Genomic DNA, 26,970 nt, shown 5'->3' on the forward strand with positions numbered 1-26,970 from the left:
ACCATAAGTTGTATCTTGAGGTCAATTTAACCTTTTAAGGCCCAGCGCTTATGACAGTGTACAGTCTATCGTGTTATCAGGACCCAGGTTATCATTTTTCGTGCATAAAAGGGTGAAATACCCTATTTACTATTGATACTCCTACACATCTTGGTGAGCATCAACAAACGTATTCTCAAGCATTTTTTGTATGGTTAACAAAGGTTACGTGTACTGAGGAATGAAAGTAATTACAGTCACCATGTAGCTGCCTTAGTTGGAACTCTCACCATTATTTTAATGACAAACTTGTGAATGAGTGAAATGTTGCATGGCAAGTGGAACGCTCTCCTCATACTGTATTTGAGTTTCACGTAGGACTTAATACAGTGATACCTCAGCTTATGAACTTAATTGGTTCCTAGAAAGTGAGTGTAAGGCAAAAAGTTTGTCTGCCAAACATTTATTTCCCATAAGAAACCATTAAAAATGAGAATAATAATTTTCTACTAAATAAGCCTTAAAACTACACAAAATATACATTATTTTATGTATAATAAATGTGCTATTGTATTGTAATTTAGGAAATAATAGGAAATAATCTCATCTCATCTCGTCCGAGTGAAGTTGCCGTGCTTTCTCGGTGATAATACCGTCATTCACACTGTCCCCTGCTAGCTGCTTTTCGTTAATCAAAATCAACAGAAATTTTTCAACCTCTTCTATTGCCTGAGACCGTTGCTAATACAACACTGAAACACCCATAGGCACACTTAGCAATGCTCGACTAGCACACCTCGTTCGTTTTTTTCGATGATCTTCTTCTGCTCAAGCGTAATTTTCTTTTGTGTCCTCTTCGGCTTAACAGTTGCCTGTGGTGAGGTCTTTTTCGGTCCCATAATAGTAAAAGTACTCCACTCGATAGCAAACCATGTCTGCACTCAAAGGGGGTGTGGAAAACTGTTCCGCCAGCCACCATGGCGCTGTTCGACCGTGAGGTTTAGTGTTCATCCGCTAAAAACTAGTCCGCCAGCCACAGTGGCGCTGTGTGATTTGGTTCGTCTGACGAAAACTAATTCGTATGCCAAGATTATATTCTCGCGAATTTAATGTTCGTAAGGCGAAAAGTCTGTCAGCTAAAGCGTTCGTAAGCCAAGGTATCACTGTAGTTTCATATATGTCTATTTGTTTCACAATCATTATGTAGACATCTTTAAACTGTCTAAGTGTGGACAATTGTGTTAACAGAATTCTGCATTCAAACATACACTGCACATGGTGGTGGGTTCAATAATGTAATTGATCAAAATGCAAAAAAATGTCAACTATCCTATACAGTCAACCACTGGAAAGTTGTGTTTCAATTCAGTGTTAAAAATCGGATGGTTAGAAAATGCCATTGGCATGACAGTGCAGAGAGTTTCCCCATGTCGCTATTATTACACGTATACCACTCATTTAATTTAAATCAGACTCTTTACTTACAGTGTATTATAGGTGTTCAAATACCTGACATGTTTCGGCGTATACTTCCGCCTTCGTCAGAGTGTCACGGATGTTGTTCTGATGCGCCATTTTCAGCTGGTGTTGCTATGAGGGCGTGACCTACCTGTCAGATCTGACAGGCAAGCCACGCCCCCCGCTGTCCGCTCGTCCCTCCAGGATACTGCTCCAGGTAGTAGAGAGCATGTAAGCTCACTCATCCCTGTTGATGGTCCTTGGTTCTCGCTTCCGGATTTCAATGGCCTCCCTGATCCAGCGCTGATGTTTGTTTTCTTCGGTGCGGATGACTCCAAGTCCATGATGTGATTTTCTCTTTTGCAGTGGTCCGTGATGGCTGATTTATGGTGCGCCTGTTGTGCTTGTTCTTTTTTTTGCTCTTGTTTGTATTGTTGCCGTCTCCTTCTCACACTCCTTCTTGTGCTCTTTTTTTCTTGTATTGAAACTCCTTCCTGTCTCCCCGATGTATGATTTATTACATGACTTGCATGGGATTTCATATATTGAGTTGCATTTATTTTCCAGGTGTATGTTGTCCTTTGGGTGTACAGAATCAGAATCAGAATCAGAATCAGAATACCTTTATTCGTCCCGCAATGGGGAAATTTGCAGTCCACAGCAGCAATTGAAGAGGGATGGGGTTGGGGTGGAAGGATAGAAAACAAGATATTCTAAGCATAACAAAATAAAAATGTCAACTGTATACTGTGCAAATGTAAATGTGCAAAACCGTTCCATAAGAAAAACTGTACATAGTGCAGAATCAAGAAATGCATTTAGATATATTGCAACAACCCATATTTACAAGTGTCCAGTTTTTTTTTTTTTTTTTTTCACATGTGATCATTGGGAGTTGTGAAGCCTGACAGCAGTCGGTAGGAACGAGCGGCGGTACCTCTCCTTCTTGCAGCGCGGGTGTAATAGTCTCTGGCTAAAGGAGCTACCCAGAGCTGTCAGGATGGGCAGGAGGGGGTGGGAGGGGCTGTCCGTCATAGCTTTTAGTTTAGCTAGCGTCCGTCTGTTGCCCACCTCCTCTAGAGAGTCCAGCGAGCAGCCCACGACAGAACTGGCCCGCTTGACAAAGCGCTCCAGTCTTTTTCTGTCCCGGGTGGTGATGCTGCCTGACCAGCAGACAATGCCATAGTGGATGGCTGATGCCACCACAGAGTCATAGAAAGTCTTTAGGAGTGACCCCTGAACTCCAAAAGACCTCAGTTTCCTGAGGAGGAAGAGGCGACTCTGTCCCTTTTTGATTAGGGCATCCGTGTTTGTTGTCCAGTCCAGTTTATTGTTGAGAGTAACACCCAGGTACTTGTAGGAGGTCACCCTCTCAATGTCCGAACCCTGGATGTTCAATGGTGCAGGTGATGATTGTTTCCAGAAATCCACCACCAGCTCCTTGGTTTTGCCGGTGTTGATCTGGAGGTGATTCTGCTGGCACCAGTCCACAAAATCCTTTGTCAGTCCCCTGTACTCCCTATCGTCTCCCTCTGTAATGAGGCCGACAATAGCTGAGTCGTCAGAGAACTTCTGAAGGTGGCAGGTTGGGGTGTTGTAGTTGAAGTCCGAGGTGTAGAGGGTGAAGAGGAATGGAGCCAGGACTGTTCCCTGCGGTGCTCCGGTGCTGCAGAGAAGCCTGTCCGACTCACAGTTCTTTACCCTCACGTACTGTGGCCTGTTTGTGAGGTAATCTGTAATCCAGGATGTGAGGTGATGGTCGACTCCGGCATGCCGCAGCTTGTCCCCCAGTAGACTTGGCTGGATGGTGTTGAAGGCACTGGAGAAATCGAAGAATGTGATCCTCACCGTGCTCCCAGCATTCTCCAGGTGCAGCAACGCCGTATGGAGGAGGTAGATGATGGCATCCTCCACACCGATGCTGGGCTGGTAGGCAAACTGCAGCGGGTCCAGCGATGAGCTTGCCAGCGGTCGCAGGTGGGCGAGGACGAGTCTCTCCAGCGTCTTCATCAGGTGAGACGTCAGCGCCACCGGTCTGTAGCTGTTGAGCTCTTTGGGGTTGGCAATCTTGGGCACTGGGACCAGGCATGACGTTTTCCACAGCTGTGGAACTCTGCCCAGCTTCAGGCTCAGGTTGAACACGTGCTGGACAATGTCACACAGCTGGTCGGAGCAGGTCTTGAGGAGTCGGGAACTGATGTCATCCGGACCTGCTGCCTTCCTCACCTGCATCCTCCTCAGTTGGTTCCTCACCTGCGCAGTTGTGACAGACAGGCAGGAACCAGGAGGCAGAGTGGCGGCTGAGGGTGTGGCAACGGTTGGGAGGGCAGATGTTGGTTGTGGAAAGCTGGTCGTGAGAGGGGGCAGGGAGGGTAAGGCCACAGTGAGAGTTGGTGCAGGTGCAGCTACAGGTGAAGTTGACGGTGGGCCGGGGGCGGCTGGCGTCTTGTCAAACCGATTGAAAAAGCGGTTGAGTTCATCTGCCCAGTACCAAGATCTGTCGGAGAGTTGTGTGTGGTTTGACCGGTGTGTTTATGTTGTGTTTCCTCAGTGCTCTTTGTATGCGTTCTGTGATCTCTCTCATGTATGGCAATGTTGCCATTCCTCTGTGCTCTTGTTTGTTTGCTTTTTCTTTCTCCCCTGTCTTGTGTTGTTTTTGTTTTTGACCTGCTCTGCCCCTTTAGTTATTGCCCACTGAGGATATTGGCATTTTTGTAGTGCGTGTTTTATGTTTTTCCTCCTGTGTTCTTTCCTCCGGGTCCGTGATCATTGTGGTGCGTTCATGCAATGTTCTGACGACTGACAACTTATGAATAGCGGGGTGTTCAGATGTCCAAAGGAGATATTGGTCAGTATGTGTGGGTTTCCTGTGTACTTTTATTTTGATGTCTCCGTTGTCCGTGTGGTGTATGTTCAAGTCCAAGAAGGCGATGGATTGGTTTATTTCCTCTTCTTGGGTGAACTTGATGCTTCCTGTGGTGTCTATGGAGTTGAGGTGTTCCGTAAGCTGTTGTGTATGTCCTGTTTTGATTTTTTCCAGAATGTCGTCCACATATCGTTTCCATAGTGTTGGTTTGTATGTTTCCGGAGCTGTTGAAAGAGCTTTCTGTTCCAGGTCCTCGATGAAGAAACCGCACAAGATGGTCCCCCATGGCGAACCCTTCTTTTTGTCTGTATATGGTGTTTCTGAATTGGAAATATGTGGATGTGGCAATGAACTGAAGTAGCTGGGTTATGTCATGTGCTGTTATATTTGTATCTCGGGGGTCGTGGCTTGCCTGTCAGATCTGACAGGTAGGTCATGCCCTCATAGCAACAACAGCTGAAAATGGCGCGTCACAACAACATCCGTGACACTCTGACGAAGGCGGAAGTATACGCCGAAACATGTCAGGTATTTGAACACCTACAATACACTGTCTGTAAGTAAAGAATCTGTTTTAAATTAGATATCAAGTAGACAGGATGAACTTAATACAACGAATATACCACTCATTGTTTGGCATTGTGCCTAATTCTCTCCGTTTCTATGCTTATTTCTTCTGTAAAAAAAATAACAAAATCAGTCCCCAACCTGCTAGACTGTCTCTTTGCTTGCAAATAACGCTTACGTAGACTCAGTTTCCTGTCATCCATTAACCTCGCTTGACTTCCTGGTTAGGAAAGCTGTTTGGATCTAACAGCAACATTTTCGACTTTACAGTGGGATGCTGCAAGGTCAGCAACCAACTTTAGTGTTGTGATACGTTGGTGAAACTCTCTATTGCCTTCCTCTGATTGTCTCCCTGACGTCTGAGGAATGTCTTTAATATCCTTTGAGGTATTATTGCATGGACCTCAGGGTTTTAACTTGGCAGTTCCTCTCTGCTGTCATGCTATGTCCATTTGCAATGATGAACAGTCGAGCAGAGTGGCTTGTCACATACGAAATTTCTGTGTTCAGTCGTGGTAGTGCCAGTATGATGTCTCAACCACGTTTTACAGTGATGTGGTAATACTGGATGTCTGAGACAAAGAAAAAGTCAGGAGGGCTGTCTGTAAACCTCAAAGGACAACCGACGTCTCCGGACAAGTTGTGTCCATAATTTGTAAAGTGGCTTCAAATGACTTTTACTGGGCGTATTTTAATAAGATTCCACCGCATATAGCTATATTTTACGTTTTAAGACTCGCGCTGAACATTCGGGACTTGTTTTTGAGTTGGTGACGAGTCCGTACGTGACGTCAGAAATGTACCGCCTACTCACCGTAAAAAAGACGCATTGTAGCGTCTTTCCATCACGTCAATGTATTTTGCTGTACTGTTTTTTGTTAACCCAAAAGGCGCCAGCAGAGGGAAGCAAACTCCATGGAAGGAATGTAGCAGCCTGTGGAAACGGGCTGATTCATTCCTCACCGGAGCTGGTCGCCATTTTTCTGCCTCTTTTTGGGTGAGACATTCACCCCCGCCCGTTTGCCTCAAAATGGCCCAAATAAATTATTTAATCGATTGCAAACATGTATGCTTTGCTCATCAGGACTATTTGAATCTCATTCATAACTGGATATGTAACAAGAAAGCATATTCTCCGAATCTGAAGCCATTGTTTTGATTCACAAGCAATGCAAGACGTCTTGGCGTGACGTCACGAAATGGGGGCGGGACTTTCTGAAAATGCCCAATTCACAGCTCAATTTTTTTCAGATTTTGGACACTTTAAGTCATTTTTATTGGTGTTTTGCATTTCACTAAAAATATCATACTGCATGTTTTGGGTATTTTAGATGCTATAAAACGTTTTTCTGGTGTCAGTTAAAAAACAAAAAAGTGACATTGGTTGTCCTTTAAATACATGATACTTTGACTTATGAATGCCTTGGCTAACGAACTTTTCGGGACACACATGGAGCGTCACGGCGTCCCGGTAGTCGAGTGGTTAGCACACTGGCTTCACAGTGCAGAGGTCGCCGGTTCGCGTCCCGGTCCGGCCTCCCTGTGTGGAGTTTGCATGTTCTCCCCGGACCCGCGTGGGTTTTCTCCGGGTCCTCCGGTTTCCTCCCACACTCTAAAAACATCCACTCCAAATTGTCCCTAGGTGTGAGTGTGAGAGTGACTGTTGTATGTCTTTGTGTGCCCTGCGATTGGCTGGCAATCAATTCAGGGTGTCCCCCGCCTCGTGCCCAAAGACAGCTGAGATAGGCTCCAGCAACCCCCGCGACCCTAATGAGGAATAAGCGGTACGGAAAATGAGATGAGATGAAACATGGAGTGTCACAATGAGTGATGTGTCGTTCGTGAACGAGCCCGTTCTCCGAACAAGGAAATGGCAGTCAACTTTTTGTCCTCTATTCCCCGCCCCCAGTCTTCGGTTAAAACCGCACGTGATTGGTCAAGAATGCAGCGGGGGGGTTTCAGAAACACAGAGCTGCAAATAAAAATAGATTAAAGCCCCACATGATCGATCAAGAACAAAGCAGTGGGCGGGGGGGGGGTACAGAAAAACAGAGCTCCAAATAAAAAATAGATTAAAGCACAACATGATTGATCAAGAACGCAGCAGTGAGGGAGGGGGGTACAGAAACACAGAGCTGCAAATAAAAATAGATAGGCAGACGGCAGAAAGAAAGTGAGAAAACGGATAGAAAACAGTGAAATTTGGACTTGTTTCAAGTTCATTGATAGTTTAAAGGCAGAGTATAGACTGCAAGGTTAAATCCCATCAATCAGGCTCCACAAATAACCCGCACAAGCCATCTTTACACTTGATGCAAAAAGCTATCAACCCAGTTAAAGAGAACACACTTGATGAGGAAAGCATGGCTATTTCACCCGGATATCGTCAAGAGGCTACCTGGAAGTTTGTCATCCATTGATGATTTCAAGGCTAGCCACGGATGGTTCGAGAACTTTTAGCGTCGTACAGGGATTCATAGTGTAATTCGTCATGGTGAGGCAGCCAGTTCTGACGATAAAGCTGCCAAAGCTTACAAGGAATCATTCCTCAAGATGGCCACTCCATTCCATCAAGCCATCACACTAACTAAAACAACTTTATGATACTGTACAGTTTATTTCTTGAATTACAATACCATAGCACATTTATTATACATGAAAAAAGGTATATTGTGTGTAGTTTTAAGGCTTAGAAAATTAGAAAGTAGAAAATTATGTTTTATAGGGTCTTGGGAACGGATTATTCTCAATTTAATGGTTTCCTATGGGAAATAACTTTTTGGGATACACACTTTTCGCCTTACACACTCTGGGAACCAATTAAGTTTGTAAGCCATGGTATCACTGTACTTTATAACACAAGTTTAAGACTAATTTTATCCACATGAGGGCAGCAAATATTTTATTATATAGTATTGTTTGATACAGCAATACAGAAAGAAGCAGGCACTCAAATGATAAAGTCTGAGTTCTTTGTGCTTATTTATTTAGGTAATTTATTTTTACACAATATTTGAGATCATATACATATCTGTTTTTTGCTCATTACAGTATGGTAATTTCACAGGCAAAAAACAAAGATATAAATGAAATACATTTTCAACATCCACAGTGTCGTGCAAAAGTTTACACCTATTGAGAATAAATGTAGTATTGTGTACACCGACTAGAAATTCTGTTTGCATCATATCCTGGATTCCTGAAGGAAAATATATCATCGGTATTTTGTTCCAGCTACGTCAATGAACTATGTTAGAGTGTGCAAGTTCCAGGACAAGGTTCTGATAATTGAGCTGATCCATCTTCTAATGTATTTATGCTCACGAGGGTTATGGGCTTTTTAGAGTGATAGGCTCCAGCTGTCTTCGGGCTGTAGGTGGGTGATACCCTGAACCGGTTGCCAGCCAATTGCAGGGTGAACATGGGCGCACAGCAATCCGCACACGCTCTCACATCTCGAGTCAATTTGTAGTGTTCAATCTGTCTGCCGTGCATGTTTTTGGAATGTGGGAGGAAATTGAAGTACCTGGGGAGAAGAAAAAAACACAGACACAGGCAGAACATGCAAACTCCACACATGAAGGCCTACTCGAAACTCGCACCTCTGCACCGTGAGGCTAATGTGCTAACCAACTGACAGATGTGCTAACAAGTTGACTTGCATTCAACTAGCGCACAGGCAACTCTATGAGTAATAGTAGACATATTCAAGCTCAGCAAAAGTGCCCAACACAGTCAAACCAACTAGAAACAGGAGACAGCTGTGCGTGGATGCTCCCTCTCCGTGCTCGTCTCCACGTCCAGAACACGAATGAAGTCATGTGTCTTTTTAATGAAATGTGCAGAATTGTTACTTTGGGCTGTGAATGAAGTTTTTTTTTCACCCGCAAAACCTGTAATGCTGCCGCGATGTCAGTTAACAGTCGCAGCAAGAAAGGCAGGCAGTGATGCTCTTGTCTTATGTTTTAGGGCACACTCACAACACAAACCAATCGACAGCGGTATGGGGAGTACCAGCACTTCTGAATGTTAAGCCGGAAGCAAAATGGGATTTTTTTCATAGTGTGCCTTCTTCACGTGAGCCCACAACAACCTCTATTATTTTGTTTTACTCCTAATTTTTTGTGAGGCTTCTTCAGGAATTTGTGTGCATACACACAAAAAAAGGCTACATGATTTTTTTAATGCCCTCTGTGAAGTTTGGAGGGCGTGATGTCTAGGGAGCTACAAACAACATCTAATTGTTGCCATCACATAGCAGCTGCCAATATCAACACAACACAACCTCTGAATCATATTGCATCGCTAATGTAGAACGCCATTTATATGATACAAGGTCGCAACTGACTTTTCGGAGTGCTGATTTAGTTCTGTTGTCAAATAGCCCTTTGCAATTGTATTTCAGAGAAAATATAGTGTATATTTCCAAAGAAATCTGTAAGATACAATATCTATCCATTTTCCGTACCGCTTATTCCTCATTAGGGTCGCGGGGGGGGTGCTGGAGCCTATCTCAGCCGTCTTCGGGCACGAGGCGGGGGACACCCTAAATTGGTTGCCAGCCAATCGCAGGGCACACAAAGACATACAACAGTCACTCTCACACCTAGGGACAATTTGGAGTAGCCAATCTGCCTGTCATGCATGTTTTTGGAATGGAGGAAACCGGACGACCCGGAGAAAACCCACGCCCGGGGAGAACATGCAAACTCCACACAGGGCGGCCGGACCGGGACGCGAACCGGCGACCTCTGCACTGTGAAGCCGGTGTGCTAACAAATTGACTACCGGGCCGCCTAAAGAAACAATATTTTGAAGTAATTGAGTTTAGAGAAAAGAAAATTCTGCCGTCTTTCCAATTCCATTTGGTCAACAGCATTTAAAGGCACAACCACATTATCTCAAAGTCTCACATTGCAACAGCAAGAAGACACATGGTATTTATTGTTGGTGTCTTGCAGGAGATTAATTTAAAGGACAACCAACGTCACTTTTTTGTTTCTTAACTGACATCAGAAAAACGTTTTATAGCATCTAAAATACCCAAAACACTCAGTATGATATTTTTATTCAAATGCAAAACACCAATAAAAATGACAAAGTGTCCAAAATCTGCAAAAAATTGAGCTGTGAATTAGGCATTTTCAGAAAGTCCCACCCACAGTTTGTGACGTCAGGCCAATACGTCTATCATGGCTTGAGAATGAAAACAATGGCTTCAGATTCGGATAATATGCTTTCTTGTTACACCTCCAGTTATGAATATGATTCAAATAGTTCTGAAGAGGAAATCATACATGTTTGCAATCGATTAAATAATTTATTCCATGCCATTTTGAGGCAACATTGGGGAGAAACGATCACCAGAAAAGAGGCACAAAATGGCGACCTCCTGTGGCCACCTCCGTTTCCACAGGCTGATAAATTCCTTATATGGAGCTTGGACACCCTCTTCTGGCGGCTTTTGGGTGCAACACAAGGTTTTCAGACCAAAACAATACAGCAAAATACATTGGCGTGATGGAAGGACTGCTACAATGTGTCTTTTTTTTCGGTGAGGGGGTGTTCCTTTAGTGACGTCAAGTACGGACTCGTCACCAACTCAAAAACAAGACTTCCTGAATATTCAGCGCGAGTCTTAAAATGTAAAATATAGCTATATGCGGTGGAATCATTTTAAAATACGCTCAGTAGAAGTCATTTGAAGCCATTTTACAAATTATGGACACAACTTGTCCGGAGACGTCGGTTGTCCTTTAAAATACATTTCCCAACCACTTCCCTGTGAACAACATACAGTCACCACTTTTTTCAGTTTTATGCTAAATCTCTTGCTGCAACCTTATCAAATGTCACCCGGAAAACTAGAAAGGGTGCCAAATACTTTCTTTTTTTGCACGGCATAGGCAGATCTGAATGGAGGGATTCATGAATTTCATGAATGAGAGGTTAAGAAGAAGCTTTTGTCGAGTTACTCTGATATCTATGTACTGGGTTAATGTGTGTGGTGCTCTGCTGCAATTTGAGGAGATTTGGTAATCATTAACTTCCAGTGGAGACATATCCATATAAACACCTGACTTGAGGTTCAGCTATTTCACCACCGTGTCAAATTTCTCGCCTGCAATGTGTGTCCGCATTGAGGATTTGATTGTCTTGGAAATTAGCACACTGCCCTGATACATCTTCATCATTTAGCAGACAATGAACAAAATGACATTCATTTTCACATTCAAGTGTTCCTAGTGTCCTGATAGTCCGTACTATCAATACATTAAATGAGAAATTTTCAGCTCTCACAGGTCTTATATTAAATAATTTGACTCATGTACGACTAATCAGTATCTACGTATTCACAGCCCCTCTTTCTACCTCGTCTGCATTGATTATACTTGTTTTACACACTTGTCAGCATTTCTTTTTTTTTTGTGCAGGTGTGGAACAAGCGCGGTCGAAGCAATACATTTCAAAGGTTCACATTCAAAATAGGGAAATAGTTAAGGTCATTGTGGAACTAGAAACAGGTTTTAAATGTTTTTGTTTGCCATTTCATCCCATGGTTCTGTTGGACCTGGAGAGCGCAGCTTCTTTTCAAACACTTTCCACCCTGACTGCACACAAGCTTTTCAGACAAGTAGATGAATTATAATGGAGGGCGGCTCTGACCCGTGTGGGAGGGTGTGCGAGAGACTCCCTTTCTGTTCGACAGAGCTTGACTGGTTTGAAAGAGAGGGAAATATCGTAATGAGAGAAAGTTAGTTCTAGAGACTAATCCAATAGTTGTAAGGGTGAGTCCTTGAGATTCGGGGATTTCTTGCTTTGATATCCCAAATCTGTTTGATTTCTTCTTCCCGATGGCATCCTTCTACTCGAGCAAAGGTAAGACACGCTGTTGTAAGAGAATCAACACAGGTGCAGCTGCAAACAAAGCCAGGTGGTAAAATGATACATGTGGAACGTATAAAGACAATTACTGAGTTGTATGAAGATCTGCCCATGCTAGACATTATATTACATTATTTCTTTTTTTTTTCTTCTGGACTACTGTTCATTCTTTGTCGCTTTGCGTGCTGTTGGAATGTAAATCAACTAAAACTGTCATTTGAATAGCATTCCTGAAATTGGACATATTTTCGGATGGTTCTGTTCGATAACATCATAAGGATCGAACATTTCAAAAGTGACACTTTTGAGAAAAACAAGTTTCACCACCCATACATTTACCTCCCAGAACAGTTATTCTGCATGTGGTTGTTTTGCTTCTTTTGTCTTATTACATCCTCGATCTGATAGAGGGGTCGGGAACCTATGGCTCGCGAGCCATATATGGCTCTTTTGATGATTGCATACGGCTCGCCAATAAAACTAAATCCATATTCTCGCCTTTTTGCTGTTCATTTCCTGTTGGGGCTGTAGTTGGCGGAAAGCACAATTTTGATTGGATGACACTGTCAAGTTATGTTGATTTTTTGCACTCTCCCCCCTAACATGAAAAGGGTTTTGACCGGGATTAAACTGGGACTTCACTCTTTAACTCCAATGATGAGACATATTTCTCCTTTCTTTTTCTCTTTTAATTTGGACGTAATCGTCTATTTTCTCATTGAAAGGACAATTGCTGATTGCAACGTGAAAAACATTTGAAGAAGGTAAAAACACAAACGGCAATGAGGTTTACATTTGAAGGCAGTCTGGTTTTGACATTTAACCACCAAATCAAATAATCAAATAAACGGCCACAATAACAGGTTCTCTCACCGTCAGCCACCCTGGTCTTTACATAGTTGAACTCCACTGCACTAGGCAAACTCTTAGATCAGTACTTGAACCGAACGCTGAGCAGTGTAGCAACTGACTATTTTAAGGAGTGGTTTCTTCTGGTGAGAGCCTTCTTGATTACTGAATGGCTTTCGGCTGCTGGTACATTTGTTTTTATTCCAGTCTCTCCTCTGGGGGGAAAATGGTGCCAAACTCATCTTTGGACTACAGCTTCGGCCATATTTGTAGTTTGCCAAGACACTCATCTTTGGAATACAGCTTTGGCCATATTTGTAGTTTGCCAAGACACCTCCCACTCAATCTTTCCATGGATACACCGGGAAGGTTGCCAACTGTAGGCAAACGAAGTAAGTATGGTGGTCTTGCCAAGATTTTCTTATTCCTGTTTTTCAGCAGGTAGTAGAACAACCAACCGTCTTACGTCTCTGTGCAGAACAGTGGGTTGGAACTTTTTCCTCAGGCTGCTTAAATTGGGATGGATGGGCTCTACCTTTGGGCTTTTTGTTAGGGGGACACAGTAGCTGGGATAGATCCGGATGTGGACATCCCTCACAATGCCTTTGTCATCTGGGTTGGTGCTGATAACGCTGCCAAGCTTGAAGTGACCCCTTAGTGCGTTTTGGTCACATAACCAGACAATGTCTCCCACAGTGACATTTCTTTCAGCGGTGTGCCATTTGCTTCGGACAACAAGGTTGGGACCTGCGAGTTGACTCCAAGATTTCCAGAACCTGGTTACCTCAGCCTGCATTGCCCTGAGCCTTTTGTAGGGGCAGATGGAAAAGTCAAATGTTTTGAGGTCTCCACTTTGAGATGCACGACCAAGAAGGAGGCTGTTTGGTGTGATATATTGGATGCAGTTTTCCCGACTCTGGATTCTGGCATCAATCGGGCGCTCATTTGCGAGGTTTGCTGCAGTGTAGAGAGCTGTCTGGAACTCTGAGAAGCTGAGCCCGTACTCTTTACCAAGACTCTGGAGTGCCCTCTTTACAATACGTACAGCGGCCTCTGCTGCACCGTTCCTGTGTGGAGAGTCAGCGGGGTGAATTTTCCACATCCACTTAGTTCCATTTTTGGCTGCTGTATCCTCCAGTGTTGTTTGATCCAAGCCATCCAAGAAGCTGTACATTTCTTTGAGGAAAGACTTTGCTCCAATGAAATTGGCGCCAGGATCAGACCAGATCTTTCTTGGATGCCCTCTGAGAGCTGTGAATCGTTGATAAGCCATCAGGAAGCTGTCTGTTGATGGAGTTGTGACCAGTTCGGTGTGGATAGCTCTGCTGGCCATGCAACAAAAGACAACTCCCCAGACTTTGAGTGTTACTCTTTTCTTGACATCATCTTGTACTTGGTATGGGCCAAAGAGGTCAAGTGTTGTAAACTCAAAGGGTGCAGCAGGCTCTGTCCTCTCTGATGGCAAGTCACCCATCACTTGTTGGCATTTCTTTGCTCTCAACTTTCTGCAAGTCATGCAGCCATCAACAACCTTCTGGGCAATTCTTCTTCCTCTAATTCACCCATGCTTTCATCCGCATCTTGAGCAGTGTGCCAGCCACTCCATCATGGCTCTCGTTGTGCGCCTCTCGGGCTAACAGTGTAGACACCCAGGCATCATGGGGTAGGAGTGGGACACAGCAGTGGTCGTCTTTGAATGTCTGCACGCGGCCACCACAGACTAATAGTCCAGAGTCCTGGTCTTTGTAGACCACCAGCCTGTTTGTGGTTGAATTTCGGAAGTTTACGCCCTCTTGTGCTGAAAGAAAAATGTCTCACAGGGCATCTTTCCTTTCTTCCACAGAGATGTCTCCTTTGGAGGAGACTGCCTCCCACTTTGGGCCTTCCAAGGCTTGAACTTGTTTAGAGAACCTTTTTGCCGCCCTCCAGACCATTGCAACTGTTTTGACCAATCTGGTCAGCACACTGAACTGTTTGACATCCAGAAGGTTTTGGACAACTGACCCTCTTGGCGGTCTCCTCTTTTCTGTTTGGGTGTGATTGGACTCTTTTTCCGGAGACTGTTTCTGAGCTTGGGACCTTATCAACACAGCAGCAAATACTTTTCTCTGCAACTTGTTTATGCTCTCTCTGGCGGTGGTTGCTAGTTCCTTGGCAGATTTGGTTGGTCATTCACTTTCTGGCAGACTCAAGAACAGGGGTCCATTTTGCCACTCTGAATGTTCATCCAGATCTTGAGGGCTTGCTCCTCTGGTGATGACATCTGCAATGTTTTGTGACCCAGGGATCTACCACCAGTCCTTTACTGCTGTGCTGCTTTCAATCTCTCAGATCCGATTAGCAAAGAATGTCTGATAGCCATAGCTTTCCCGTTGTATTGCTCCAAGGACTGTTTGACTGTCAACAAAATGAAACCACCTTCTGGCTTGGATTCGGCTGTGCAGTTCAAAGAATTTTCCGAGTCGTGAGGCAAACACTGCTCCACACATTTCTGCTTTGACAGCATCACATTTGTGGTCCAAGGGAGTTAATTTTGCTTTGGATTCGACCAGTCTAATGATGGGGCCCTGGTCTGTGGTCCATTTCAGGTACATCACTGCGCCATAAGCATGCTCACTTCCATCAGAGAATGTGACCGCAGAGGGTGGTCCAGTAATGAAGCATTTGGGAGTTAGAGCCCTAGTGAACATGATCGTACTGAGTTGCTGGTACTCCTCGAATAGATCGATTGCATCATCTCTGAGTCCATCTGAGAATGCAATGTCCCATGTGTCTTTGACTGGACAGCTTTCAGCCTTTGCCTCTTGAAATGCCCTCCGCACCAGAATAGCTCCCTTTTGCTTGGTAGGAGTCACAAGGCCAACTGGATCGTACAGTCCTGACACTTGACTGAGAAGTTCTCTTCACGTCAAAGGGTTGGGTGTCATGGCTCTGATCTCGTCTTTCAGAAGATCTTCACCCAGCCGCATCTTTTGTTTCCTCTTAGAGAAGTTGATTATCGTCTTCATGGAGCCAGGTCTGCTCTTCTTCTGTGCTGAGCTGCTTTTCTTGTTCGGACAGAGGTAGAAATGATGCTCAGGCGCATGTTCATCCTTGCAGGCATGGTTGGTGCATAGGAAGTCATCTTTGCAGTCCGAACTGACATTATGGACATCAAGACATCTGTTGCATGCTCCCAGCTTCTTAACAGCAGCTTTCTTGTCTGCAAGCTGCAATGCCCGGAACTGCATGCAGTAGTAGAGTTTCTTCCTGTGCTTCCCATCTCCGCAGACAACACAGCCATTGCGGTCATCACATGCCCTGGTGGATTTCGTCCTGGCATATCTTGGCTCAGGCTTCGATTCCCTCTTATTTGGTTCCTTATCCAATTGTTCCAGCTGCTCATAAATACTCTCTTGCCCTTTCAGGAAGTCCAACAAACCGTCAAACCTGTTGACTGGAGTTATAGCATTCCTGGGATCTGCTGCATAGATGAACCATTCCTTTCTGAGAGGTGCTAGGAGTTTCCCCTCATTCAGGCTGGTCACGAGTGGGTTTTTGATAGCGCCAGTGTCCCCGAGCTCACTGAGATATTGAAGTGCTTTCTCCACAGCTTGGATTAGCTCCACTACTCTTCGTAGCTGGTTGCTTTTGACGGGTTGTATTCTCTACAGCTCCTCCACAATTTCTATAGCAATGGACGTCCGGTTGCCATAGCGATTCTCCAGAACACGGAAGATGTCATCAACAGTGATATGGGTGGTGAGACGAAGGTCTTTTCTGATCTTGTCCTCAACACTGTCCAGCAATTGGGCCCTTTTCACTTCCCTGGAACCGGTTAGCTCACCTTGTCTTTGGAGCGCTTCCCAGTCCTTTTTCCACCTGTGGAAGTCACATTTGATTCCGGTGAACTTAGGAAGGGTTGTTGGCTTCAACTTGATGGCTGGTATGGGGTGACTGGACGTAATTGGTTCCTTCCTGACCTCTTCCTTTACCCCCTCTTGTATGAAGTCAGCCTTTTTGGAGACAAGCTTGGTGGCTTGAATTCCCAGGGCTTTTAAGGTTGTCAAGATTTCAGCTACTGTATCTTCAGGAATCCATTGTCTCCACCGGCTATGTACCTCTTTTGCAGACTTCATTAATCCTTCAAGGTGGTTCAGCAAGAACTGGTATTCATCCAGGTTCATATCCTCAGGGTCCACAGCAGTGGTGCGTCTGCACTCCTCCTCTGTTGTCAGAAGAGCTATGGATACTTCATTTTTTCCAAACTTGTTCCACAGGACTTTCTGAAGTAAACCTTTGACCTCCGTCCGCTTTGACACACATTCTATTGAAGTATTGTCCAGATCTTCTTGCTGCACTTCAGTGAGTTCTGTTTCCCCATCTCTTAGCTGTATCAGGAGTTTGGCTTCTACCTTGTCATTGGCTTCCATAACTTTGTCAGCTGCTGCGATGAGCATCTTAAAACTGTCTCTGAGCTCCTCCTCAGACAAGTCATCATGGTTCCTGGTGAGGCTGTTAACCAGGCGGGTGAATGATGCTTTTGCAGTTGTCCTCTCAGTCTTAAGCTGGTCAACTGCCTTCTTGTCGGCCATACTCACAATTCAGGTGGAGTTGGAGGGAACTGGGTGAATTTAAGCCGTTGAATCTTTAGTCAGAGAGCCTGGACTATCCTGGTTTCCAGAACTTCTTTTTCCCGTTGTCCAGTGGGGGGACCGGTTTTTCAGTGTCAAGTTATGTTGGTTTTTTGAGCTCTCCCCCTAACTTGAAAAGGGTTTTGACTGTGTTGACCGGGATTACACTGGGACTTCACTCTTTAACTCCAATGATGAGACAGATTTCTGCTTTCTTTTTCTCTTTTAATTTGGACTTAATCGTCTCTTTTCTCATTGAAAGGACAATTACTGATTGCAAGGTGAAAAACCTTTGAAGAAGGTAAAACACAAAGGGCAATTAGGTTTACATTTGAAGGCAGTCTCTTAACAGGCTGGTTTTGACATTAAACCACCAAATCAAATCATCAAATAAACGGTCTCAATAACAGGTTCCCTCACCGTCAGCCACCCTGGTCTTTACACAGTTGAACTCCACTGCACCAGGCAAACTCCTAGAGCAGTACTCGAACCGAATGCTGAGCAGTGTAGCAACTGACTATTTTAAGGAGTGGTTTCTTCTCGTGAGAGCCTTCCTGATTACTGAATGGCTTTCGGTTGCTTGTTTTTATTCCAGTTCTCTCCTCTGGGGGGAAAATGGTGCCAAACTCATCTTTGGACTACAGCTTCGGCCATATTTGTAGTTTGCCAAGACACTCATCTTTGGACTACAGCTTCGGCCAGATTTGTAGTTTGCCAAGACAGACACTGACTTAGGTTGGCGGAAACCACAATTTTGATTGGATGATACTGGCCGTCATGTTGAAACAGGTAAACGCCCCTTTAAATGAGCCCGACGAGTACACTTCAGCTTGAATGCACCGGATGATTCACCTTTGTGGAGAGAAAAGGGTCTGATTCTAATTTGCAATGTAACAATACCATCGATGAAACAGTCGAATGTCAGTGACATTTTAACAAGCCCCATGTTAACAGTAGCATCAATATACTTCTGCGAGAAGTATATTGCAGATAGCAAGTGTGGAAGCTAATGAGCCGTGTGCAGGCTAGCTAGCAGTAACTTCGCCTATGGACCCGGCAAGTTGACTTTCATTCCGATCCTTTGGCTGGATTTTTACCAATCATGAAAACCGGTGAGTACGATCACAAAGTTATTTTAAATGATTCATTCTGACATTTTGTTGAGTGGCCACGCGTGCATGTGTGCGTGCGTGTTTTGGTGTGTGTGTGTGTGTGTGTGTGTGTGTGTGTGTGTGTGTGCCCGAGCGCGCTCGTGCATGTGTGGCTCTCACTAAAATACATTTCTAAATATTTTACTTTAATGGCTCTCTTGGTCAAAAAGGTTCCCGACCCCTGCATCTTATACAGTATTTATTTGTCTTCTTGCATGCACCAATAAGCTGTTTCACAATATTGGGATGTACCCTTCTTTAGGGTACATCCCAAGGGAGGGAGTTTGCATGTTCTCCCCGTACCTGTGTGCGTTTTCTCCGGGTCCTCCGGTTTCCTCCCACATTCCGAAAACATGCATGGCAGGCTGATTGAACACTCCAAATTGTCTCTCAGTGTGACTGTGTGCATGAACGGTTGTTTGTCTCTGTGTGCCCTGTGATGGGCTGGCAACTCGCACAGGGTGTCCCATCCGACTATCCGAAGACAGCTGGGATAGGTTCTGGCATCCCCTGCGACTCTCGTGAGGATCAAGCGGTTCAGAAAATGAATGAATGAATGAATGAATGAATGAATGAATGAATACTCATGTGACCAATTCAGTGTGAAGCCATAAATACAAGTTCATGAGAACGTGTAGGAACTCACTGCTGTATCACACTCCCGTGACAGTTTTTAGGGCGGGGGAGTTGCAATACCAGACACTTTGGCAAACAGAATCCACTGTCCCAATTTGCAATCTTTGACAGTGAGATTTAAATCTAACCCTGTGTAATTTATAGTTCAGGAAATTAGTGTCTATTTTTGTCTTTTGTCATGGCATTACGCTTGAGCTCCATACAATGATATTTTCCACTCTTGATGTGGGCGTTTTGGAGGTTCGTGGTTCTGTGAGGTTGTTTCCTCGTTTGCAGGTGAGCCAGTCGGTAGGTGCATGTTCAATGTGACAAGTAGATGCTGTTTGTGGGACTCTTGATTTAATGTAGTCACTCACTTCTACACTTTCACCTTATCTCATATTCATTCATATTATCCTATAGGTATTAAAAAACTGTATTATATAACTTCCTTCAAATAGACTGAACTTCACATAGATTAAAGTTGAAACCATGTGAAACAATAGATACTCTTTCTTGTATACAATGAATTGATTCTCTGGAGTTCCAATCCATTTCTCAAGTGTGACTTTAAACAGCAAACAGCATGTTTTTCCCTATATTTTCCAAAATAAAACTCTCAGTAAGCGCTTTTAGTTTTTTCTCTGCGCCATGGCAAGTTAAAGAGAAGTGTTATCAAACACAAAAAGTAAGCAGAGTTGCAATGCGAGCACAGGTTTCCATTCGCTAACATGCTTTCTCAGACCAGGCATTTATAAAATGTTGTGATTAAGCTTCCAGCACCACATACTTAGATCTGCTCACTAATTGAGACATGTAATTCAGTGGCTTTGTGATATATTTAGTCATTCACATCTCTCACACACATCTCTCATTCGGGTGACACCTGCTTGCTTTTGTCTTCAATCTCTGGGCTCTTCGAACAAGGAGCCCCTTTTATGCTTGCCTTGTTTTGTATTCCATTGTCTCTCACCTTTTCTGACCCACCTGGAGAAGAACAAGTACGTCGATACATGTGTACAGAAGGCTGGCATCCCTGGGTTCTCTGGTTGCTTGGAGCACACTAGTATGATCTGGCACCAAATCCAAGCGGCAAAGAAAGACAAGTTCATTCACTTCATGTCATCTTCCTCGACCTGGCCAATGCCTTTGGCTCAGTTCCCCATAACCTTCTCTGGGAGTCCTTCAACTTCTTCCATGTTCCATTACCCATTACTGCCTTGGTAAAAGCCTACTTCGAAGACCTGCAACTCTGCTTCACAACACCTGACTTCACAACATCATGGCAGCGTATAGAAGTCGGCATCATGGCAGGTTGTACGATTTCACCCCTGGCCTTCACAATGGCCATGGAGGTCATCATCAGGGCCTCAAGGTGGGTGGTGGGAGGACGAGCGAACAAGGAATGGGATCCACCTCCCACCTATCCGGACATACATGGATGACATGACCACCTTGACCACTACCGCAGCTTGCACCAGGCGGCTACTTGGAAAACTGCAGGAAAACATCAAATGGGCCCGGATGAAAATCAAGCCGAGCAAGTCACGCAGCATCTCAATCGTCAAGGGACAGCTAAAAATGTGAATTTCTGCATTGGTGATGACCCAATACCAACGGAACCGGTCAAAAGCCTGTGCAGGTGGTACAATGCAAGCCTCCGAGACAAAGATGAAGTGCACCAACTAAAGCAGGACATCACCAATAGTGTGGAAAACATCAACAAGACTCAGCTGCCAAGAAAGCTCAAGCTCTGGTGTCTGCAGTTTGGACTTCTCCCTCGGGTAATGTGGCCACTCACAGTCTATGAGGTCCCACTCTGAACTGTGGAGAAGATGGAGCGAGCCATCACTAGATATGTGAAACGCTGGCTTGGTGTTTCACGCTGTCTGTCCAACATCGGCCTTTATGGCAAAGGGGTCCTTGAGCTTCCAATCACAAGCCTCACTGAAGAGTACAAGTGCGGTAAAGTGAGACTTCAGATGACTCTCACAGACTCGAGAGACCGGAAGATCGGTCAAGCTGCACCCCCCCTATCAACGGGATGGAAATGGACGCCATCCATTGCAGTGCAGCAGGCCACACCAGCCCTAAGGCACAGCGACATTGTGGGACACGTTCAGCTAGGAAGAGGGGGGTTTGGCCTTACAAACAAACCTTCTTGGCGTAAGGCTTCAACATCGGAAAGAAGGAAAATGGTGATAGCAGAGGTGCGCCGCCAAGAGGAAGCTGAAAGAACTGCACTGGCTGTCTCTCTTGCCAAGCAGGGACAATGGATGAGGTGGGAAGGCCCGGAGAAGAGAAAGCTCAGCTGGAGGGATCTCTGGGAAATGGAGGCAAGCAACATCAGCTTCATCATCAGAGCTATCAATGATGTGATCCCATCTCCAAAAAACCTCCACCAATGGTATGGCGAAGATCCAACCTGTGACCTCTGTCGAACTCCAGGAACTCTCAAACACATCCTGACCGGTTGTAAGACCAGCCTCACACAAGGCCGCTACACCTGGAGGCACAACCAGGTTCTGAAGAGTTTGGCAGTTGTCCTTGAGAGCAAAAGGAATACCATCAACTCCTTGCCAATGAGAGCCACCACGTCCAGCACAGCACCATTGACTTTCATCCGAGAGGGACAGAAAAAGTTCATGTTGGAAAATGTTAATGTAAATGTGTGGATAAAGGTGGAAGAAACACCTGGCCCCTTTTGAACTAACACCCGCAGATTTCCGGTATATGAATCCAGTTCCCAGTGTCTACACATTTGGAAAAATGTAAATTTTCAGAGGTCTGCACTCAAGTGTTCATTAATAGGTTTGGTGAAGACATTGTTGATAGCACTTTACTGTTTGAGTTCTCTGGTTGACGTAGGTTAGTTGTACTTATTGAATTCTCCCTGCTGCTGGAGTCAAAGGGCAGTCACATCTAAAACCAGGCCTGCTATCATTACGGGTAGTTTGCTTTTACTTCCATTCTCCACTGTTAGTGCACAGTCTGAAAGTACAGATTTGCTAATGTTGACTTTGGTCCAACCAATATCTTTCTAACGCGTTCCGCTTGGTCATTTTTTGCCGCGGGCCACATTGTAGTTATGGTTTCCTCTCGAGGGCCGTTATGAATTTGGGGAACCCATTAGAATGTTTAAATCCCTTCAAATATTACATATAGAGCACACAGCAAATTAATGAATAACTCGTTTTAAAATCTGAAGTCAAGAATAATGACTTTTATTGTGGTTGACATCCAAAAATATGAAATTTTGGCTCAGATTGTAGCAATCATCATGCAATTTAACAAGTTCGATTTGCTTTCGCGGGCCGAAAAAAATGATGTGGCGGGCCGGATTTGGCCCGCGGGCCTTGACTTTGACACCTGTGCCCTAAACCTTCACTATCCAGTTGGGATTTTATACACCTGCAGAAATCAAACAACTTATCTTGAACCACTAATAAACTTAAGATGTGCTGATAAAATCCAGAAGGAAAGAACATTTCTGAGCAATTAACAGACACAGTGACTGAATGCAATAAAAACACTTTTTTTCCCAAAAAATGTTCTACAGTATTGTTTTTAAACTGACTTCTTGATTTCCTGCTGTGGGATCACTTTATAGGCTGCCATGAAGTCTTGCAACAACCTACCATACCTACTGGTATCCATTTTGTTTCAAGTTAGCAGGTTCTATTTTAGTTTGAATGTGAAATTGCTAAATTCGACAATGTCCTGATTAGATGGGTAAACACTGTGTTGGTTGCAGCACAGAAATTTACATCCGTTGCAATCTGCACTATCACTCATATGTGAAAGGCGAGTGTGAGCAACGATGTGGCATGCCATCGCACAGGACAGCAATAAATCGGCATTTTTAAGGAACTCATCCCTGTTACATTCGACCCTTTTGTGTTTGTATTTGTATTGTGTTCCCTTTTTCGGTCATAATTGTGTGCTTTTGAATACTATATTCAGCAAAATCCATTTAACACCGTTATATAACATTTTGTATGACTATACCATTCACTTCGTCTGTGTAAGTTCTCAGTCGTACAGGAGTGGTCCATCGATGAGAAGGTTTCTTCAGCCGTCATCTGTACAAATTTGAAGGTTTCGGACATTTCACCTCCTATCCAAGAGGCTTCGTCAGCGAACTAAAGTCTAACTGGTCATATCGGCCCTATTTATATATCCCTAATGTCCAGACATGGCGGCGCCGGACACAGCTATGATAGGTCCCTACTCACAGGTTGGAGGGAGCAGAGGACCACTCCCTGTGGCCCCACTGATTGACGACTGTACGACTGAGAGCTTACACAGACGTGTTGCTGCCAACTTTGGGAGAGACATCCTTCTGCTGGTAGGTAACATAGAAAAGGCCACCTTTAAATTAGCTGACTTAAAGAACCACCTCAGATTCAATCTTAGATGTAGACATAGCCGGTTAATTCCTAAATGCTTGAAGCAAGCACCCCTGGAACCTGGATACTTAGCCGATAAAATGCAACAAAATTATACTAGGAAAATACTACATTTGCGAATTAGGAGACTTAACATAGAGATAAAAAACAAACAGTCAGAAATAGAAACTTATTATCAGCGATTACAAACTAAACTTACCCACAAAATCTATCAGGAAGTGTGTGAATTTACTAAATCCGGATATATGAGGCACCACAGCAAAACCAAAGAGAGAAAAAAGGGTAAATTTCAAAAATTACTTTTACTGAAACAATCTCAGCTACTGGTAAACACGCGAAAAATTAGGAATGAGCAGATTTCAAGGGAGAATTGGATCAAAAATTTGTCAGACAGAGATCTCTCAGAGACAGAAAAGGCGGTACGAACCAAAGGTTTAAATTTCTCAGTGACTCCTAAAACAATACCTACAATAGATTACATCACAGCTACTGAATCGGCTATTAAAAATAAACTTTAGTATGCAGAGGCAGATGATCTACGCATTAAAATATCAGCCCTTCTTAGTAGTGCCAAACTACCTCCATCCAACATAACATTAGAAGAGAGAAAGGCGTTAACTACTCTACAAAAAGACAAAAATATTACTATTTTGCCAGCAGACAAGGGCAGATGCACAGTGCTTCTCAACACATTGGATTATGAAGACAAAATAAATAGCTTAATAAGTGATTCTAACACTTATGAGCAACTAAAAAGGGACCCTTCCAATAGATACACGAAAGAAATGATAGACTGTCTCCAAAAGTTAGAGAAAGGAAAACATATAGACAAACAGATGTATTTTAGATTATACCCGGGAGAGGCCACGCCATGTATCTATGGCTTGCCAAAAATACATAAAGAAGGGTTCCCCCTCAGACCCATTGTTTGTAGCATTGACTCCTGTACATACAATGTAGCCAAATATTTAAAAACTATCTTAGCTCCGTTGGTTGGTAACACAGAATATCACGTAGAGAACACCATAGGGTTTGTAGAGAGGATCAAAGACCTCATATTGGAACCTGAGGAAACTTTGGCATCATACGATGTGACTTAATTCTGTCTTTACATCTGTCCCAACCCCAGAAGCAGTCTCAGTGGTGAGAACGAGACTGCTGGCGGACGTTTCTCTGCATGAAAGAACCAAACTTAAAGCGGATCACATCTGCCAATTATTGGAAATCTGCCTTAATACTACGTATTTTCAATTTCGGGAGAAATTTTATAAACAAATTCATGGTTGTGCTATGGGCTCGCCAGTTTCACCCATAGTGGCTAATCTGTACATGGAAGTGATGGAGAAACAGGCCCTCACATCCTTCCCGGGGACAAAATCTAGACACTGGTTTAGATATGTGGACGATACTTTTGTCATAATTAAAAAACAAGAAATTCAATCCTTCACAGATCACCTCAACTCTGTAGACATCAACATTAAATTTACTCGTGAGGACATTAATGATAACCAACTAGCCTTCTTGGATTGTAAGGTAATTATAAAAGAGAACAGAGCGCTAAAAACAGAAGTCTTTAGTAAGGCTACGCACACTGACCAATACTTACTTTTTGACTGTAATCCACCCTTTACAACACAAATTAGGAGTTATCAGAACCCTCCAGCATAGGGCTAAACTAATACCAACTAGCATTGAAGGTAGAGAAAAGGAGTCAAAACATATCAGGAGAGCACTCACTAACTTTCAACAGTAGCCAAAATGGAACTGTATAGTGCCACTTAGCAGTTTTTTTGACAACGATACTAGTGCAGCGTGTTCTACCGGAAACAAATTCCTTGTGTGTTCTACATACTTGGCAATAAAGATGATTCTGATTCTGATTCTGATAACTGTGGTTACCCTCAGTGGTCATTCAACAAATGTCAGAAAGAAAGAATAGGGAATGAAACCAATAATTCTCAAGATACAAAAAGGAGAGGAGTAGCAGTACCTTACATTGCAGGAGTTTCTGAAAAATTACAGGGAGTCCTTTGGCAACACAAAATTCCTACTTATTTCAAACCGATAAACACTTTAAGGCAAAAATTAGTGCATCCAAAAGATAGGCTACCAAATGAAAAACAAAGTAATGTAGTTTATTCCATACATTGTAAGAATGAACATTGTAAAGAGCAGTACATTGGAGAGACTCAACAAATTCTCAAAAAAAAGACTTTATCAACATCGCAGGGATAATACAAGTGGGCCTCAATCGGCAGTACATTTGCACCTAAAAGCTAGCAACCACTCATTTGACGACAATGAGGTTAAAATCTTAGCGAAAGAACATAGATGGTTTGAAAGTGGGGTAAAAGAAGCGATTCTTATAAAACAACAAAATCCTTCATTAAACCGGTGTGGTAGGGTGAGGTTCAATTTGGATCGTTCATACAATAGCCTGCTTAGGCAAAACAGGTTAGGCAACATTCGTAATGCTGATGAGGTGATACCGGTGGGAGTGGGGGAAATAGGCCAGTCGTTAGTCAAGAATGTAGGAACAATCAGTGGGGCCACGGGGAGTGGTCCTCTGCTCCCCCCAACCTGAGAGCAGAGACCTATCATAGCTGTGTCCGGCGCCGCCATGTCTGGACATTAGGGATATATAAAAAGGGCCGATACGACCAGTCAGACTTTAGTTCGCTGACGAAGCCTCTTGCATAGGAGGCGAAACGTCCGAAACCTTCAAATGTGTGCAGGTGACGGCTGAAGAAACCTTCTCATCGATATACCATTCACTTGGAAACCTCAAATACCACATTCAGCCTATTTTCAGTCTCTACCGACTCCAACACGCCCTATTCAATTGATCAAGATCGTTTCAGAGCTTGCAGATGAGCTGATCGTTGGACATGGGCATTGGATTTGGGAAGGATCTAACGGTGACGTTTTATTGGTGCCCAGTAGATGGTGGTATTACACAGCTAATCTGTACCAACATTTAATATTTCCACTTTACAAGGTTGACATTTTGTCTTGTCACACACCTCGTAATTCAAATGTTGGCCGTAACTCAGCCACTTTTATTTTTAAAAATTCCCTACGGGCTGTAAGTGGCCTGTGATATCTCCAAATAGATAATAGGTGCAAGTATTATGTAGTAAGTTTGACATCTCTGTACTTGATCCACATTCCATGTATGAATAAATAATTGATAACATTTTTGATAAAAGCAATCTTGTAAATGTTGCGTCGTATTTGTTATACAACAAAAAGCTTGCAAAAGTGACTCAAATACATTCTCATTGTTTTTTTTTTTTTGTTTTTTTTTGTTTTTCAGGTGAGTGGGCATTCTTCGTTTGATTCTTTGTGACAAGAGTGAATTGTGAACGTCTGAAGCTGTCAAGACCAATAAGTACAACACTAACACCTGCAAACTCCCACACACGAACACACACCACAATTACAACTGAATCGTCAAAAAGAGATTAATGTTAATATGTACAGTTAATGTGTATAGGCCTGCTATGTGTTTTGATAGAACTGCTCTGTCTTTGACAAGGTCATGCTTCTCAAGGGTTGGTTCAAAAACCTCCCTTTCC

At 43.7% G+C, this 26,970-nt stretch overlaps 1 protein-coding gene across 2 annotated transcripts in view; it reads left to right on the top strand.

The window, feature by feature from the left end:
- Positions 1 to 26,970, top strand: part of plecb (plectin b) — a 128,429-nt gene that overhangs the window by 24,785 nt on the left and 76,674 nt on the right. The window contains exon 1 of one of the 2 annotated variants that reach the window (XM_088998232.1): positions 11,710 to 11,749. The exons of the other annotated variant lie outside the window; for it this stretch is intronic. Within the exon in view, the coding sequence (XP_088854358.1) occupies positions 11,725 to 11,749 (25 nt within the window). The 5' untranslated portion in view covers positions 11,710 to 11,724. Of the gene's footprint in view, positions 1 to 11,709; positions 11,750 to 26,970 lie in introns of those variants that run through there. 2 annotated transcript variants of the gene reach the window in all.

Source organism: Hippocampus bargibanti, linkage group LG06 (assembly GCF_051943395.1).
Source record: "Hippocampus bargibanti isolate YZ-2025 linkage group LG06, ASM5194339v1, whole genome shotgun sequence".
Taxonomy (NCBI): domain Eukaryota; kingdom Metazoa; phylum Chordata; class Actinopteri; order Syngnathiformes; family Syngnathidae; genus Hippocampus; species Hippocampus bargibanti.